This window comes from Pezoporus wallicus, unplaced genomic scaffold (assembly GCF_028554395.1).
Source record: "Pezoporus wallicus isolate ANWC-B61680 ecotype Strahan unplaced genomic scaffold, APGP_CSIRO_Pwel_v1 contig_12807, whole genome shotgun sequence".
Classification (NCBI taxonomy): domain Eukaryota; kingdom Metazoa; phylum Chordata; class Aves; order Psittaciformes; family Psittacidae; genus Pezoporus; species Pezoporus wallicus.
In genome coordinates, this window is record NW_026637385.1 from 62,848 (window position 1) to 81,101 (window position 18,254).

The following is an 18,254-nucleotide window of genomic DNA, read 5'->3' on the forward strand; positions in this document are numbered from 1 at the left end:
TTCTTCTACTGGGGCTTTCACCCCAGGAAGCAGCACAGGTTTGACGGTGGTGAGCATTGGTTGCGGTAAAAGTGTGGAGGGCACCGAGTGGACCTCAAGAGATGAGACTTTGTCCCCCAGACACCTTCTCTGCCAAAAACCTGGGGACCCAAAGGCAGGGGCAGCAGATGCCTGCACATGAGCCGCCTCCTCTCTGGTTATAAAAGAGCTGCCACCAAATGACACGTCCTCATGAGCAAGCCCAGTCAGAGCCAGCACTCTGTGCCCAGAAAGACACGAGAAATTAACTCCATTTCCGTTATTAATGGCTTTTAGATGTAATGAAATTCCTCCTGCAAGACATCTCCGGTCTGGTGAGCTGCGGCGGAGCAGGAGGGATGCAGCTTGGCATCTCTGTGCTGGGGGGGGGAACCTGAAAGCCCTGGAGGACCTTCCCCACGGTGATATCCATCACTTAGTGGTGGGGACGCCCCATTCCTGAGGCTTCTTAAAGCCTCAGCTGGAAGCTGCTTTTCACCTCCATTGGGAATCGTGTGTCCGTTGGAGGAGCACGGCCCCAGCTTCTCTCCCTGTCCTCAATCACAGATGCTCCTCTTTCCATCCGCACCATCCCAACAGCGACTGGAAAGCCGGAGCCGGTGTGGGAAGGTGCAGTTCCCCCAGGCAGCAGCAGCAGCAGCAGCAGCAGCAGCACCAGCACAGGTCGCCTGCAGTCAGCCTCTAGCGCGATTACTGGCACCATCCGGCCCGAGGAGCAGAAACCAGGCAGCTCAATTGTCTCAGGAGGCCGAATCCAGCCTCTGTGCCAAGGATTAATTCAGTCGGTGAGGCTCCAAGAGGAACCCAGGCCATTCCCTTGCCCTGATTATTCTTCCCAATGAGCTTCGCCTGCCTTTTGCATGGATAAAAAGAGGTGTAAGAATGATGCTTGGCTGGAAATCTCTTTCCTAGCCTTGCCACTGCCTCCAAATCTGCCTCTCCCATCCCTATTCAACCCCCAAGGTGTCATTTTTCCAGGCATTCCCGTTTATTCCAGGTGCTGCCGGGCTCAGCGCAGGCTGTTTGGGCTGGAAGGCAGCCACCACTGCTATTTTCTATCATTTCTTTAACACTATTTACACTGTCCCCACAGCAGGACACCTGGCTGCGAGGCATTCACCTTGGGGACCTGCAAGGACATCCGCTGAGCTGGGAGGGAGGAGGACACCAGCTCCTTGTCACCAGCTCTGGAGCTTGTCCCGAAGATGCAGGCAGCGCTGGAGCTGGAGGTGGGATGAGTGCTTTCACTGGCTGCTCATCGGAGGAGTGAGTTGTGTCCGTTCTCAGGTGCATTCTATGGATGCTTGTGTAGCTCCTTATTGCAGGGGGTTGTTTGCACAAGGTTTGTTTTCTGCTCTATTCTGGTTTCCATCTTCCTGTGGCGGGAGAAGGGAATTTCATGAGGGCACCGAGCCATCCCCAACCCAACCCCGCAAGCCCGGGCAGCCCCGGGATGAGGGTGCTGGCTCCAGCCTGGCTGTGGTTGCACATATTCACTGCTGCTCCTGCCAGAGCCCATCTCCCCTGTGGCCCCACTACCCGGCTTGGCCATGGGCTTGTGCCAGGATCGATGAAAGCCCACGTTGTCCAACATAGCGCAGGCGCCGGTGGGATCCAAAGAGCCTGCAGCACCTCGTTCCACCATGGAGCCAGACCCCTGCCCCAAACCCATCACCTCATATTTAGGTGGCGGCTCTGGGGGTGCATAGCTCAATGAGGTGACATTGGGACCCCATTAAGGTGCTCCATCATCCGGGTGATGCCGACCAGCACCTCCTTCCCCTCCACCTCTACCGAGAGCCATCAGAAGCCCCTGGGCAAACTGGGCTTGCAGGGAAAGGAAGGACCAAGCCCGGCATCCTGAGTAATCCCGGCATCCCCGCGCTGTTTATGCATCAGCCCTTTCATACCCAACACATTCCCTCAGGGTTCCTTTTCTTATTGCACTTTAATAGCCGTGCTCAGGAAGCGCCGAGGCTTGACCTCCTGGTTAATGACCACCAAAGCCACCGACTCCTTTGGCTGGGATCTGGGGCCATGGGGAGACCCTGTCCCCAACCCGCAGCCACCCACCGAGGGCTCAGCAAGGACCATGCTGTTGACTGATGCATGAGCATCGCACCCTCTAAATCCCACTTTTGGGGGTGCTGGAAGCCCCCCAACACGCTCTTGGCCTGTGATGCCAAGCCAGCTGTTTGTACGGCAGCCCCCCCCCCCCCATACATTCGTCGGTACCCCCCAATCCAGCTGTTCTGCCCCCCCCCACCCCATATCCAGATGTGACCCTTCCCTAGCCCCCCCGCAGGTGCTGGGGCCGGAGCGGGGCGGAGCGGAGCGGCCCCGGGGCGGAGCGGGGCCGGCGGCCGGAGGCTGCGGGGCGGCCCCGGGCTCTGAGCTCCGCTGCTGCCGCCCGGGCGCATCCCGCTGCCGGTGAGTGCCGCGTATGGGGGGGAACGGAACCGAGAGAACCGGGAAGGGGGGGAGCAGAGAGGGTCCGAGTGAACCGGGAAGAATGGGGCTGGAGCAGGTAGGATGGGAACCAACGGTGTCAGATCCAGCCGGGCAAGGGGGGAGCTGAATGGGTCCGAGTGAACCGGGAAGAATGGGGCTGGAGCAGGTAGGATGGGAACCAACGGTGTCAGATCCAAGCGGGCAAGGGGGGAGCTGAGTGGGTCCGAGTGAACCGGGAAGGAATCGGCTGGACCGGGCAGGATGGGAGCCAACGTAGTCGGACAGAACCGGGCAGGATGGAGCCGAGAGGGTCGAAGAGAACGGGAAGGATGAGAGCAGAGAGGGTCGGAATGAACAGGGCAGGACGGGACTGGATTGGACGGAATGGGACGCGACAGTGTCAGACCAAACCGGGCAGGATGGAACCCCCTGGGTTCAGGCCGAACCAGGCAGGATCAGACCCGAGAATGTCGCAGTGAACGGGGCAGGGTGGGACCCGACTGAGTAGGATGGGACTTGAGTGGGTCAGAGTGAAGCGAGCAGGATCAGACCCAAAAGGGTCCAATCGGACTGGGTAGGATAAGGCCAGACAGGGCAGGATTGGGCCCTAGAGTGTCAGACAAAACAGGGTTATGTTAGGGTCAGACCAAACTGGGCTGGATGAGACCCAACAGGGTCAGACTGAACCGGGAAGATGAGACCTGAGGGGATCAGACCACACCAGGCAGGATGAGGCCAAATAGGGTAGGATCAGACCCAAGAAGGTCCAATGGAACCAGGCAGGATGGGACCTGACAGCATCACATCAAACTGGGCAGGGTGGGACCCGAGTGGGTCAGATCAAACTGGGCAGGTTGGGGCCAGATCAGGCAGGATCAGACCCAAACGGGTGAGACTGAACCAGGCAGGATGGGACCCGAGCAGATCAGATCAAGCTGGGCAGGATGAGGCAGAACCGGAGAGCATGGGGTCTGATCCGACTGCATTGGGTCAGATCCAGACAGCATCAGTGCTCCAGCTGGGGTGATCCCGAAGCCACCCCGATGGTAGCTGCTGATCCTTGCCTTTAGGGAGCTTTAGCAGCTTTTCCAACAGAGCAAGGTTTAAAACCACGCTGTGATCCCCACAGCAGCGCTGCGTGAGGCTCAGAGGGGTGAGTTCACCCTGGTTCCTCTGTTCCCACAGCCTGGGGTGCAGCCAGGATGCTCCTGCATCTCTTGGGGCATCCATAGGGACCAGTGCTGTACTGGAGGTGGTGTCACACACAGCATCTCCTCCCATCCGCGTGAGGGACCTGGTCTTCTACGCTGCTGCGGGTGTCCTCTGTCTTTATATACATCTCTATCCATCTTTGTGCATATACAGAGGTATAAATACATTGGTATGTGTGCACAGACAAGCATATAGAAGCATAAATACATCTGTAATAGAGTTATGTATACACATCTGTGTGAGCCCATGGGCTTGGAGACATGGATTTGTGTACAGAGGTAGAGAAGCTTGTACATACGTGTGCGCAGAGACGTACTTCTGTGTCTGTGTACAGAGACATGTATGTGTGTGTAGAGCCTTATAGGTCTGTATATATAGGTGTAGAGGTATATTTATATGGAGAGGTGTACATGCTTGTATACATATGTTGAAGCATGTGTATGTGTGAACATATGGCTGTATATGTGCCTATGTTTGTGTGTCTATATAGATGGGTTTATGCAAGCCCAGCCAGAGTCTCAGCGCTGCCCCATCCCCATGGGTCCACGTTAAGCACCCTAAAATGCCCAGTGTTGTCCCAGTTTGTCCACATCATCCCACCTTCAGGCTCCAGTGAAGAGGGATTTCCCTTAAAACACCCAAACCTCGGTGCCCAGCTACCCCAGGACAGATGGGACACATCTATGAGGACCTAAAGGTGTTTTGGGACCAGCCAGGAGGTGTTTGGGAGCAGGGATGCTGTGGCTTTGGCCAAGGGAGAGCATCCCCGTTCATCCCCTTTGAGATCTGCTGAGCTGGAGCTTTCGGGTCCATCCCCACCATCCCAGCCCTGCCACCAAGCCACTATGATGTCCCCACCACAGTCTCATCCTAAGGAGCACCCCCAACACCATGGGCATCCCTTTTTTTTTCCCCTTGCAAGTCTCATTTTGGGACTGGTTTCACCTGGTGCCCATCACTGTGGTGTCAGGTCCAGGTCTCCATCATCCCATGTTTGCTTTTAGGGGCAGCTGAGCGCAGAGAGCATCCACCCCGTCACCCGGTGATGGGTTTTTGGGGTGAAAAGGGGGACTTTTGGGATAATCCACCAAGTTTGGGCACAGCAGCAGGACGAGGTCGAGCATCTCGATGTGGTTTCGTTAATTAGAAACCATGGTGATTTATGGTGATGGCAAACTGTGACTGTGGGGTTACGGGTGGTTGAAGGCAGGGGGTACAGTTGAGGTGGAGATTTTCTGGTGTCTAATAGAAAGGTTTCGCGCAGTGCATCCTGTAACTGGAGTTTTCCTGGGATCGGGAGGGATTTTCCTCCTTTCCACCAGCTTTTTTTACCCATCCCAGCCCGGCAGCACTGGGGTTCAGTGCCCTGTTTCCCTCCTGGGAAACACTGGGGCATGCCCACGCATGTCTGTGTGCAGAGAGCCTCGCAGATGTGGATGCAGGGGGTCCGTGTATGCGTGCAGGGCATGGGTTTGCATGCACATGATGTGGAGCTGTGGTGGAGGCGCTGGCACGGGCTGGGCTGTGCCATGTCAGAGCAGTGCAGTGCCATGCAGTGCCCACAGTGCTGTGCCATGCAGTGCCATGCAGTGCCCACAGTGATGTGCCATGCAGTGCCATGCAGTGCCCACAGTGCTGTGCCATGCAGTGCCATGCAGTGCCATGCAGTGCCCACAGTGCTGTGCCATGCAGTCCCATGCAGTGCCATGCAGTGCCCACAGTGCTGTGCCATGCAGTGCCATGCAGTGCCCACAGTGCTGTGCCATGCAGTGCCCACAGTGCAGTGCCATGCAGTGCCATGCAGTGCCCACAGTGCTGTGCCATGCAGTGCCATGCAGTGCCCACCCTGCCACCCAGCTTTCTGCTCCCTGTCACCCCAGGGTGCTGCTGTTGGGTGGAAAGGGGAAGCCTTGCTCAATGGGGCCGGGTGCTGGGCATAGCAGTGGGTCCCTGTGACACCCCCTGACACCCCGTGGCACCCCAGGAGGTAAAATGCACTCCCAGGTACCCCAGGATCCCCCTTTGATGGCCTCTTTGTCCCCAGTCCCATGGCAATGTTCCTGTGAGCACATGTGGCACAGGGGGCTCTCATGGATGCCCTGGGGGATGGCTGGGTGCCTTGGGCCCTAGGGGAGGCTTTGGGGGGATCCCCAAGGCACTTACTGGCTTGGAGGTGGTTGTGGGGGGATGCTGGGATTGTCTGGAGCTGGGGCGACAATGGGGTGCAATGAGGTGACAGAGGGACTCAGTGGGGTGCTATAGGGGCTCAGTAGGGTGCAGGGGTTAGGAAGCATGTGTGACAGCAGGGAGAGCATGGGGGTGGGCTGATCTACAAGCCTGGAGCACCCCCAAAACTAGGGGACCATTGTGTATGTCCCCATCACTCCCCCCAAGCCTGCCCCCATGGCTGGGCGGTGCTGTGGGGCTGGTAAAGCCCCATAGACCCAAAATGGGTCCCCAAAGACCCCAAATGGGGCCACAACAGTAGGATTCGTGTGTTCCCCCTGGTCCCCTCTGCCCCATGCACCCTTCCCTGCAACAATTCCCCTTCCCAACCAGCATGAGGACACTGCCACCCCTCTCCAAGCGAGCCCATCCCCACCAGGCACTGGGGTTGGCACTGGGGTGTGCAGGGGAAGTGGGTGCTGGCCCCAAGCCACCAGCCAGGGCTGCCCGCGATGGAGGAAGCCAGAGGAGGAAGGAGAAGCAGCTCTGCTTGTACCTGCAAGCTGCTGGGAGCGTGCAGCACCCATGGGTGGCACAGCGAGCGACAGGGCTGGGGCCAGGGCTCTCTTCGTGCTATAGGACCATGTCTTCTGCAGTAGTTTCAGCCTTTGAGTGAAGCAGGTGGTCTGTTCCTCAGGTCAGAGCAGCCCAGAGGCCCCAGGGATGGGCTTTTAGCCCATAAAACCAAAACCCTCCGGGACTGGAGCATCATCAGCCCCGATTCCCAGATGAAAGCAACCACAAAACATCTGTGGGTGGTGCTGGGCCCCACGCAGGTGGCATCTCCTGGTGGGACAGAGGACTCAGGGGACACAGCCCTATGGGGTGACCGGCTGTAGGGCTTTGGCACCCCCTGCAGAGGAGCAGGAGGCCGTGCCAGTGGCTAACAGCAGCCCGGGCTGCAAGTCCCTCTCTTGCATGGGGATGAGGGTGGTTTGGCCTTGTGCAAACCTCCCCACTGGGTGCCAGTGCTGGGGGGAGTGGAGCTGAGGCGGTGGTGATCATTGTCATCACACTGTCCTCTGTGGTACCACTCACTGTGGTGCCGCTGTCTCCGTCTTCACCTTCCTGGGGGACCCCTAAATCCATCATCGTGGTTTAGAACTGTGGAACCCCAGCCTGGTTTGGGTTGGAAGGGACCTTAAAGCTCCTCCAGCTCCAACCCCTGCCATGGGCAGGGACCCCTTCCATAGAGCAGCTTGCTCCAAGCCCCTGTGTCCAACCTGGCCTTGAACACTGCCAGGGATGGGGCAGCCACAGCTTCTCTGGGCACCCTGGGCCAGCGCCTCAGCACCCTCCCAGGGAAGAGCTTCTGCCTAAGAGCTCAGCTCAGTCTCCCCTCGGGCAGGTTCAAGCCATTCCCCTTGTCCTGGCCCTACAGGCCCTTGTCCCAAGCCCCTCTCCAGCTTTCCTGCAGCCCCTTCAGGCACTGGAGCTGCTCTCAGGTCTCCCCTTCACACAGCAGAGGGGCAGGATCCCCTCCCTGAGCTGCTGCTCACGCTCTGGGGGTGCAGCCCAGCACACGGGGGGGTTCTGGGCTCAAGCACACACTGAAGCCGGGTCACGGGGAGCTTCTCCTCACCCAGCACCCCAAGTCCTTCTCAGGTCTGCTCTCCATCCCTCCATCCCCCAGCCTGTACGGACAGTAAAGGTTTCCCTGACCCAGAAGGACACGGCTGTGAGGTTGCACGCAGCAGTGCGGGTTCATCCTCCTGTGCTGGATGTAACACATGGCCAAGTCACCAACCGCCTCCTTTGTCACCCTCAGGTACTGCCGAAGGGCCACGCCAGCAGAGAGGCCATCAATGGGGGACACCACCACCATGGCCAACTCGACAGCCCTTGTGGGCGCTGGGAGGAACTCCTGCACCTTCCACGAGGAGTTCAAGCAGGTCCTGCTGCCCTTGGTCTACTCCGTGGTGTTCACGATGGGGTTGCCCTTGAACGCCGTGGTCATCGGGCAGATCTGGGTGGCCCGTAAGGCGCTCAGCCGCAGCATGATCTATATGCTGAACCTGGCCGTGGCTGACCTGCTCTACGTCTGCTCCCTCCCTCTCCTCATCTACAACTACACCCAGAAGGATTATTGGCCTTTTGGGGACTTCACCTGCAAATTCATCCGCTTCCAGTTCTACACCAACCTCCACGGCAGCATCCTCTTCCTCACCTGCATCAGCGTCCAGCGGTACCTGGGCATCTGCCACCCCTTGGCCTCGTGGCACAAGAAGAAGGGGAAGAAGCTGACGTGGTTGGTGTGTGCTGCGGTGTGGTTCATTGTCATCGCCCAGTGCCTGCCCACCTTTGTCTTCGCTTCCACCGGTACCCAGAGGAACCGCACTGTCTGCTATGACCTGAGCCCGCCGGATCGCTCCTCTGCCTACTTCCCCTACGGCATCACCCTCACGGTGACCGGCTTCCTGCTGCCCTTCGTGGCCATCCTCGCCTGCTACTGCAGCATGGCCAGGATCCTGTGCCAGAAGGACGAGCTGATCGGCTTGGTGGTGCACAAGAGGAAGGACAAAGCCGTGCGGATGATCATCATCGTCGTCATCGTCTTCTCCATCAGCTTCTTCCCCTTCCACCTCACCAAGACCATCTACCTGATTGTCCGGTCCTCGCCCAGCCTGTCCTGCTCGGCTCTGCAGGCGTTTGCCACTGCCTACAAGTGCACGCGTCCCTTTGCCAGCATGAACAGTGTCCTCGACCCCATCCTCTTCTACTTCACCCAGCGCAAGTTCCGTGAGAGCACCCGTTACCTCCTGGACAAGATGAGCAACAAGTGGCGCCATGACCATTGCATTACCTATGGCTCCTAGGTGAGGACGAGGGACACCTCGGTGTCACCAGGATCAGCCATGGGGCAGTTTTGGCTTTAAGCTCCACGGAACAGAGATGGCTTCAGCTGGGGACATCCTGAAGGACAAGAGGATGGTATCTCCCAGGCTTTCAGCACTTTCATCTCCACTGCAGCAGCACAGTATTAACCCCATCACGGCACAGATCCAGTGGCCTCTGGCTTGGTTGCTCAGCTTGAGCAGCTTAGCACCATGGCTCCTTAGTGGCCAAGCCACCAATGCAATAAAAACTACTGGTGGGACCATGGAGGACACAGTCCCTGGCTCAGGACAAGCTGCTGTGGGGTGATTTCTCCCCTTTCTGATTTAAAGATTCCCTGATGGGGCCCTGGCGAGGGTTTAGTTCAGCTCATAGGTGTCTGGAGAACGTGAGGATGTGCTTTTCTCAGCTCAAGAGCAGTGCCATGGACGTTTTATGGGGTAATACTGGGACATCCCTATTCCCCAGTCCCCAGAAGGAGGCCACACCAATAAGAGGCATGGGCTCACTGGTACCACGGGTACTGCAAAACACTGGGAGAGCATTCCTGGCCAAACTGGGAACTGGGAAGGGGGACATAAGGGTAACTGGGACACCCATGCTGGATTTCCCACCTCTAACCTTGGACTGGGTTAGACACAAGCCAGCGGTGTTGTCACCTACCTGGGCACCTTCAGCATCACCTGGGTCCAGCTCCCTGCTTAGCCCAGCACCCAAATCATGGAATCAACCAGGTTGGAAAAGCCCTTTAAGCTCATCCAGCCTAACCATTCCCAGCACTGCCAAGGCCACCACTGCCCCATGGCACTGAGGCCTCCTCTCCATGGGGTGTGAACACTTGCAGGGATGGTGACTGCAGCCCTGCCCTGGGCAGCCTGTTCCATCCTGGCACCCTTGGTTCCCTGCTGTCACTTCCTAACCAGGGTTCACCAAAATCAAAGCCAGCACACCCGGACACAATGACTGGAGACAGGAAACCCATGCCACCAAGCTACTTGGTGTTCTTTGCCATGTCACCACATGTCCTGTAGTTGGCTTGGCCTTTCTACTAGCACCGTGCTGGGCTAGAGCTTGAGCTTTGCTCCCAGCAGCCTCCATATAGAATCACAGAACAGTTTGGGTTGGAAAGGACCTTAAGATCATCCGGTTCCAACCCCCTGCCATGGGCAGGGGCATCTCACACTAAACCATGGCACCCAAGGCTCTGTCCAACCTGGCCTCCATATGGATGGTCCTCACTCCAAGCCAGGAGAGCTTCACTTACATGGTGCGGAGCGGAGGTACCACTAATCGCTCTGTGAGTCTCCTCTAACATACAGGATGTAGAGAATAACCTTCCCCCCTTTTCCAGATGGAATGTTCACATATGTACACCCTCTGTGAGCACATCCACATAACACATCCCTGCACAGGAGGGTTTGTAGCCCAGCACAAGCTGCACAGCGCAGATGTTCTCCATCCTGATTAAACTCGATGTATTTATACGGTGGATGTGTGTATGTATGGAGAGAGCAGCAGCTCAGGGAGGGGATCCTGCCCCTCTGCTGCGTGAAGGGGAGACCCCCCCTGCAGCCCTGGTCCAGCTCTGGGGCAGCAGCACAAGAGGGACGTGGAGCTGTTGGGGTGAGGCCAGAGGAGGCCATGGAGCTGCTGCAAGGGCTGGAGCAGCTCTGCTCTGGAGCCAGGCTGAGAGAGCTGGGCTGGGGCAGCCTGGAGAAGAGAAGGCTCCTGAAGGGGAGACCTGAGAGCAGCTCCAGTGCCTGAAGGGGCTCCAGGAAAGCTGGAGAGGGGCTTGGGACAAGGGCCTGTAGGGCCAGGCCAAGGGGAATGGCTTGAACCTGCCCGAGGGGAGACTGAGCTGAGCTCTTAGGCAGAAGCTCTTCCCTGGGAGGGTGCTGAGGCGCTGGCACAGGGTGCCCAGAGAAGCTGTGGCTGCCCCATCCCTGGCAGTGTTCAAGGCCAGGTTGGACACGGGCTTGGAGCAAGCTGCTCCAGTGGAAGGGGTCCCTGCCCATGGCAGGGGTTGGAGCTGGAGGTGCTTCAGGATCCCTTCCAACCCAAACCATTCCATGATTCTGTAGTATTCATATCCACATGTATATAGGGATAACTGTTTTGCTCCATTTCTTACAGGTTGCCTGTGCATAATAATCATATCTAAGTCTATTTAAGCAATTTGCTTCAAATCTCTAGGGATGAGCATCCCTCCATCTTGGCTGCTTGCACCCATCCTGACTTGCTCCCTCCAAGTATATGGTGCCTTCCTCCAGTACCTTGCCACCCAGGGACCTCACCAGCATCCAGGGGCAGTGGTCCCAGCGTAGCTTCTTCCTGTTGCAAAGATGAGGAGGGTGCTCAGAGTGCTCATTGACTCCTGGATGATGCTCAGAGATCCCAGCATCACGGTGGGCTGGAATGGAGAGGGATCCTGCAGTGGTGGTAGCTCAAACCACCGGAATGATGCTGTCATGGTTTAAGCACCATAAGGCTTGATGGTGAGGACCATGCATAGTGACAGTGACTTTGGGTTGAGGCATAGAACATGATGGAGAAGGCAAAGCCATCGCGGGCCTTTCCCTTGGCTGGAGCTCATCCGCACCAAAACCTCCTCTGATGTACTTTTGGGGTTCTGCAATTGAAGGTCAAACTGGGGGGCTGCGAGAGCGGTGGCCGGTGGGATAATCCCAGCCTGGTGTTCCCATCTCTTCCCATCCCAAAGGACGGGGACAGGGTGGGAGGCTCCGGGCCACGCCACCAGGACCCAGGAGAGGGCGCAAAATAGCCAGATTTGGATCAATCCGGCTGATTGTGGGAGCCCACCCGGCTCCAGGAGGGATGGAGGAGAAGCCCTGCTCAATCCCACCATTCCCTGCCTGGGAAGCATCCATGGGAGGAGGTGGTTGGCCAAAAATTGACCATAATAAAGTTAAAGAGCTCCCAAAACAGTGGTGGTGGCTGCAGGGACAGCGTGGGCTCGGGTGGTGATGTCCAGCATCCCCGGGGCACCCTTATGAGTGGTGTTCCTGACGGTGGAATCACCAATTTTGGATGGTTTTAAGGGTAGAAAGCTTATTTTTGATCTAACCATGTCCTGCCTGGCCCTGGGGTCCTGTCAGCAGCTCGCTTGGTACCACCAGGCCTATAAGCCAGGGTGATGGGCACAACAGGGTGCCTTAGAGATGAGGCGGGTGCTTCGAAACATCTCCTGTGCTTTTGAGATGCTGAACAGCAGCAGCATAAGGACCAGCTCCTACAGCACCGAGCAGGGATGAAATGCATGGCTCTTCCCAAAACCCCATCCTGAATGCCGGATGACCGTGGGGATATCGTCGTTATGGCCAGGAGATACCCAGCCCTTTGGGAACCAGGGAAAGAGGGTGGAGGGAGGGAAGGGAGGGCAGGGAAAGGAATACATGCTGGGGTGGTGCAACTCACAGCATCTCCTGAAGCACATTTTAGGCCCTGAAAAAAACGCATTTATGGGGGACTTGGATTTAGTTGAATCACCACCATGTTTCTGGTGCCCCTTGGCCAGAGCCAGCAATGTCCTTTATGCAACCAGGACCCCACTCCAGCCCCAGCCATGCTACCAAGGCCCCAGCTCAGTCACCAACCGCCCCAACGGCCTTCATTTCTCACATCCCCGGGGATAAATCTGCTGTGGTGGGGGAAAAGGGGGTTACAGGCTGCAAATAGCAAGTGCTGACAAGCGATGCTAAAAACCACGAGGAAGTCTGTTCGCGGGGCAGTGCGTCACCGTGCGAGCTCTGTGCAAGCTGGGAACAAGGTGTTCTGCCTTTCCCAAGGGGAGCTGTAAAGCAGGGGCCGGAGAAAGCCGCAGCAAAGGGAAGGAGCTCTCGCTGGCATCTGAGTTCTTGCTTATTTATCCCGTTTTCCCCTAAAAACACACATAGAAAGATGGGAGGAGATGGAGGGAAAAGGGGTGGATGCAGGGGGGGTTGGAGGATGGGGGATGAAGGATAAGAGGGGGATAGAGGATGCAAGGGGCGTGAGCGATGCAGGGGAGGGAAGGATGCAGGAGGCTGAAGAAGAGTTGGAAAGGGTGCAGAGGGGGTATGAAGGATACAGGGAGGGATTGAAGGATGGGGGGCTGAAGGGTGCAGGGAAGTGAAGGGAAGGGAAGTGAACAATGCAGGGGGGGTGAAGGATACTGGGGGTTATGAAGGGTGAGTGGGAGTGATGGATAAGGGGGGATGAAGGATAAGGAAGGATGAACAGGTTGAAGGGGTTAAAGGATGGGAGGGTGAAGGTTGCAGAGGGGTGAAGGGGGGGTAAACGGTTTGTGGGGTATGAAGGATGCAGGGGGTAAGAATGGGGAGGCTGAAGGATGTGGGGGTGATGAAGGATAAGGGCATGATGAAAGATAAGGAGGGAGGGATGTGGAGGATTGAAAGATAAAGAGGGATGAAGGATACACGGGGTGTGAAAGATAAGTGGGAGCTCAAGGATGTGAGGAGATCCAGGGAGGTAAAGGATGGGGGGTGAAGGGTGCGAGGGGGGGCATGGAGGATACAGGAGGATGAAGGATAAGGGGAGATGCAGGACGCAGGGCGGGTAAAGAATGGGGGTGTGTGAAGTGTTCATCGAGGGACGAAGGATGCTTTGGGGGGGGGTGGGTGAAGGATAAAGGGGGGAAGTGAAGGATAAGGGGGGGGGTGTGAAGGATGCAGGGGGGATTCCCGCTGGCCTGGGAGCCGGAGGGCAGCTCCGCAGTCGTTTCCCCCCTCCTTTTACCCACCCCCCCCCCCAAAAAAAAAAAAATAGAGGAGAAAAATGCAATAAAGAATAAACCCGGGCCCGAAGTGCCACCATCCCCCTCCGCGGGAGGAAACCCCGCCCCGGGGAGGAAAGTTGATTTGAATGCAACAAATAAAGGAGCAGAGGGAGGAGGAAAAGCCCGAAATGAGGCGGAAAAAAAAGAAAGAAAGAAGGGAAAGGGAGAGCGCAAACAAAGCGGGAGGGATGAAGCCCGCGGGCAGCCCGGAGGAGGAGCGGGGCCGGGCGGTGCCTGCGGCGGGGCCGGGGCCGGGGCGCGGCGGGGCCGGGGGGCGGGCGGAGGCGGCGGCGGGGCCGGGGGGGGGCAGACAATGGCGGAGGGGGGCAGCGGTCGGGGGGTAGCGGCGGGTCGGTGTCTCCTGCCCGCCTCCTCCCCGCCTTCCTCCTCCTCCTCCTCCTCCTCCTCCTCCTCCTTCTTCTTCTTCCCGGGTAGGAAAGTTTCGGCGTCGATCGCGGAGCACCAACCGGGCCGGGTTTTTGGCAGCCTGGCCCCATCAGTACGGCAGCTCTCGCTTCGTTTTACCGAGCCGGAGCCAACGGGCCCGGTTCATGCCGGGGCTCAGCCGCCGTCCCCGGCTCCACCGCCGCCACCACCGCCGCCGCCGTCGTCGCCGCCGGGCCCGGGGTTAAACGCGGAGCCGCCGCGTTGGCCCAGCGTCCCGGCGATGCGGAAACTCTTCGGGGAAAGCTGCCGGCAAACTACGGGGGGAACCGGGAATGGGAGCGGGATAGGGAATGGGACCGGGAGCGGAACCGGGAGCGGGAGGGGAGCTCCCCCGCCGCCTCCACCCCGCAGCCGCGTCCCGCACCCGGCTCTCCGTTCTCCCCGCGGAGCTCCGCCGGAGCCCGGCCCGCATTCCTGGCATAACTCGACTCGACCGCAACCACCCTCCTCCTCCCCATCACCCCGCTCCAACGGGGAGTTTGAGGCAGCCGCATCCCGTTCTCCCCGCGCTTCCTCGGGCAGCGAAGGCGAAGGGCAAACCGGAGCCCATCGGCACCGCGCCGCACGGAAGAAGAAGCAGGAGAGCGGTGGCTGGGAGAGCCCCGCGGATGGTGGCGATGCTGAGGCCGAAGGCTGCGGGAGGGTGGTCCCTCGACATCCCGTGCCCGTGGTGGCCCGTGTCTCCAAGGTGAACATCCTGCCCTTCAGCAGCCCTGGCGGGTCGCGGAGCAGCAGTCGTTATTCCAGCACGGAGACGCTGAAGGAAGAGGAACAGTTTGGGGTCTGTTGGCCCAACCAAGGACGGACTCTCCAGGCGGGTTATGGCATCTATAGATCACCCAGTTTTGGGACCAGTGATGGCCTGGCTTGGGGACAACCGGCTGTCCGTGTCCGTCCCAAGATGCCACAGGGCACGGCCAAGGTAAAACCGGACTTTGGGAGCGAGAGCCTGCACCAGCCGGGGCTGGAAGGGGACCAAGCCAAGCACCGTAAGTCTTTGTCCAACCCTGACATTGCCACCGAGACCCTGACGCTCCTCAGCTTCCTCAAATCAGACCTCTCGGAGCTGAAGGTGAAGAAGAAAGGGGTGAGGATCGGCCTTGATGCGGGCCCTGACTGCTGCTCCGGCATCACCAGCCCATCCCCAGGCAGCCGTGGCAGCGCTCAGCCCCTCAACCGCTGGGCGCCGGGCGAGCGGCCAACACTCAAGGACCTGACGGCCACTTTGCGCCGCGCCAAGTCCTTCACCTGCTCCGAAAAACCAGGGACACGGCGGCTTTTCCTACAGAGCACCATGAAGCAGAGCTCCTCCGAGCTCCTCCTGGCCACCACCGACAGCCAGGACCAGGGAGCTTTGGATGGGGGACGGCGGGGGGAGGAGGATGCTCTGCCCATGGTCATCCAGGACCAGTACATCCAGGAGGCGAGGCAGGTCTTTGAGAAGATCAGCAGGATGGGTTCCCAGCAGGACTATGGCTTCCCGGCCGAGCAGAAGGACAGTGGAGGTGTGGAGGGCGCTGAGATGGTGGCATCGATAGGGACAACGGAGGTGACCCTTGGGGGACGGTCAGAGAGCACATTGGAGAGCACAAGGTGTTTGAAGGAAGCAGAGTTGGAGGAGAGCCTCACTCGCAGGAAATCCGTGGAGGAGCTATCGGGTCACGAGTCCAGCGTGACAGACGAGGGCATCGTCACAGAGCCAGAACCCATGGGGATGCCCTTCCAAGACCTGCGTGAAGTTGTGGATGCCTGGACACTGCCCAACACCGCGTCTGCAGCCGGTGACACTGAGATGCCACTTCATCCTCACCCAGCCACGGCGGTTGAAGACCTTCCAACTGGCAAATCCGAGACTCCCAGCACCCCCGGCAGCTTGCGGCGCCGCCGTAAGTTCCCCTCGGCGGGTGCCAATAGCATGGAGGGTTGCAACGAGGGTGGCACCGAGCCCTACCGCTCCCTAAGCGACCCCATGCCCCACCGGAGATGCTCGGTGGCGGAGGAGGCAAAGAACTTCTCTGTTGACAGCAACCTCCTGGGTTCGTTGAGCGCCAAGACGGGCATCCCCCAACCTGCCACCATTGCAGGCAGTGCAGGCAGCGCAGGCAGCGACCTGTCCCTGGGCAGCGATGGGCCACGGGACTACAGCAGCCTCATCCAAACCATCGTCAGCCAGCCCGGAGCCATGGCTAAGCTCATCGATGAGAAGGGCAACGGCAAGACCATCAAGAAGAAGTCATTGAGTGACCCCAGCCGCCGCGGTGAGCTTCCAGCCGGCGCCTTCGAAGGTCCTGGTGAGGCCATCAGCGAGCTGGAACCCAGCATCCCCCCATCCAGCAGCGAGCCCATCCTCTCGGCACAACCAGCAGCGCCAAGCCCTGGCCACAGCTATGGCTTTGACCCCAAGCTGGCTGACGTCTTGTCCCCTCGCATCGCCCGCCGCAGCTCCAAGAAGCGCTCCCACCGTGCTGCTCACCAGGAGAACCAACCGCCCGCAGCACCCGCCGTCCTCACCAAGAGCCGCCCGGCCACCAAGCACATCCGTCACACCAGCGAGCCCGCCACCTTCGTCCCCATCACCGTCCCCGAGCCGCTTGTCCCCTCCGGCCACCACAGCCACGTCCCTGCACCGGCTGCTGGACGCTCACCCGGCAAATCCTTCCCGAGCCCTCAGCCTCCTTCGCTGGAGGATGTCACCAAGCGGTACATGCTGTCCCTCAACTCGGGTGAGGGGACCCCCAGTCCTGGGGATGGACCTCGCTCTCCACCCGCTGCCCCACCGCCTCGGCTGCCCCGGTGCCCGCGGCCACCCAATGAGCATGGCCCCAGGACCAAGCCGCAGGTGGTAAGTGCCCATCCATCCTCAAAACGCCTTCATTTCATCACAGGGTGCATGATCCTTCAAAGCGTTGGTGGCTTTGGGGGTCTCTTACGTGCCCCTCGCTGGGGACAAATTCCCATCTATGGATGCACTGCCAAGAGCTTTCCCAGCCCTTTCCGGCGGTCCCAAGGGGATGAGCTCTTGTTTATGGGAGTGACTTACAAGGATGATTTTTTGGGGAGGGAAGAAGCACTTTTCAGGTTAAAGAGCACCAAATTTTAGTGGAAGGTGGGTTTATCTCCCATAAGGTCCTGCTGAATGGGGTTGCTCTTTGCCAACCCAAGATGCTGAAACAAAAATTGCCTTTTCCTTGGTGGGGAAAGCTTAAATGATCTTTTTTTCTTGGGATTCATACCCCTTATAAAGCAAATCCGCATTTTCCTCCCCAAAACATCACCTTCCCCCTGGACCAGGGGCTTTGCCATGCTGGCAGCATGGGAAAAGGGGGGGGGGGGGGAATCCTCTTGTGCATGCACTGAACCTATTATGCTTGGGTAAAGTTTTACCCTGCCTGTGGAAGAATGAATGCTGCTTGGGGGGGTGATGCCAGCGCGGTTTGATCACCCTGAAGAGCAGCCGCGTGCCTCAGGGTCTCTCGTGGGGAGGGTTTTGGCATCCCTGGCCCTTTGGCTGCTGCCTGCAGACACACTTGGGTTCCCATCTCCCTGGGTGTTTGTGCCGGGAAGGGCTTGGAAGCACCACCTCCTCCTGCGGCACAGCAGCGCCGGCACCCACAGGGCTTTTAATAGCTCCGGGCAAAGCCCAGAAATACCCATTCCCGTGGGGGACTCGCCGGGAGGGCAGGAATGGCGCTGGCAGGGCTCTCTCGCCCTGCTTTGGTGCTGATTTAGGAGGATGGGCTGCACTGTTCCCTTCCAACAGCCGCCGGCAGCCAAGCGTGAAGTCCTCGGGGCTGAGCCCAGCCGTGTAACCCTTGCTGGCCGGGGCAGAGCTTGCTCCCAGAATCCAGATCCCTGCAGCATCATTCCCCCAGGATGTTCTTTTGGGATCCGGCATCCCCACAGTATTATCCCTCCCGAGATGATCTCCTGGGCTCTGGCATCCCCACATCATCATTCTCCCAAGATTTTCCTTTGGGATCTAGCATCTCTGCAGCGTTATTCCCCCTAGATGTTCTTTGAGGGTCTGGCGTCCCCACAGCACCATTCTCCCTGAGATACATTCATGGGGTCCAGCATTCCTGCAGCATCATGCCCCCAAGATATTCTTTTGGGGTCTGGCATTCCTGCAGGATCATTCCCCCAGGATATTCTTTTGGGGTCTGGCATCCCTGCAGCATCATTCCCCCAGGATATTCTTTTGGGGTCTGGCATCCCTGCAGCATCATCGCCAAGATGTTCTCCTGGGATC

The 18,254-nt window shown here is 58.7% G+C and overlaps 2 protein-coding genes across 2 annotated transcripts in view; both read left to right on the forward strand.

The window, feature by feature from the left end:
• Nucleotides 1-2,395: 2,395 nt before the first annotated feature.
• Nucleotides 2,396-9,558, forward strand: P2RY6 (pyrimidinergic receptor P2Y6). Its single transcript, XM_057405263.1, has 2 exons — nt 2,396-2,469; nt 7,697-9,558. The coding sequence occupies exon 2, from the start codon at nt 7,734-7,736 to the stop codon at nt 8,742-8,744; it is 1,011 nt and encodes a 336-aa protein (XP_057261246.1). The 5' UTR covers nt 2,396-2,469; nt 7,697-7,733; the 3' UTR covers nt 8,745-9,558.
• Nucleotides 9,559-13,836: 4,278 nt separating this feature from the next.
• Nucleotides 13,837-18,254, forward strand: part of ARHGEF17 (Rho guanine nucleotide exchange factor 17) — a 43,341-nt gene continuing 38,923 nt past the window's right edge. The window contains exon 1 of the mRNA XM_057405260.1: nt 13,837-16,847. Within this exon, the coding sequence (XP_057261243.1) occupies nt 13,872-16,847 (2,976 nt within the window). The 5' untranslated portion in view covers nt 13,837-13,871. The remainder of the gene's footprint in view (nt 16,848-18,254) is intronic.

What these genes read in the sequence shown, in the direction of transcription:
- P2RY6 (XM_057405263.1), top strand. Translation starts at nt 7,734, where the DNA reads ATGGGGGACACCACCACCATGGCCAACTCGACAGCCCTTGTGGGCGCT.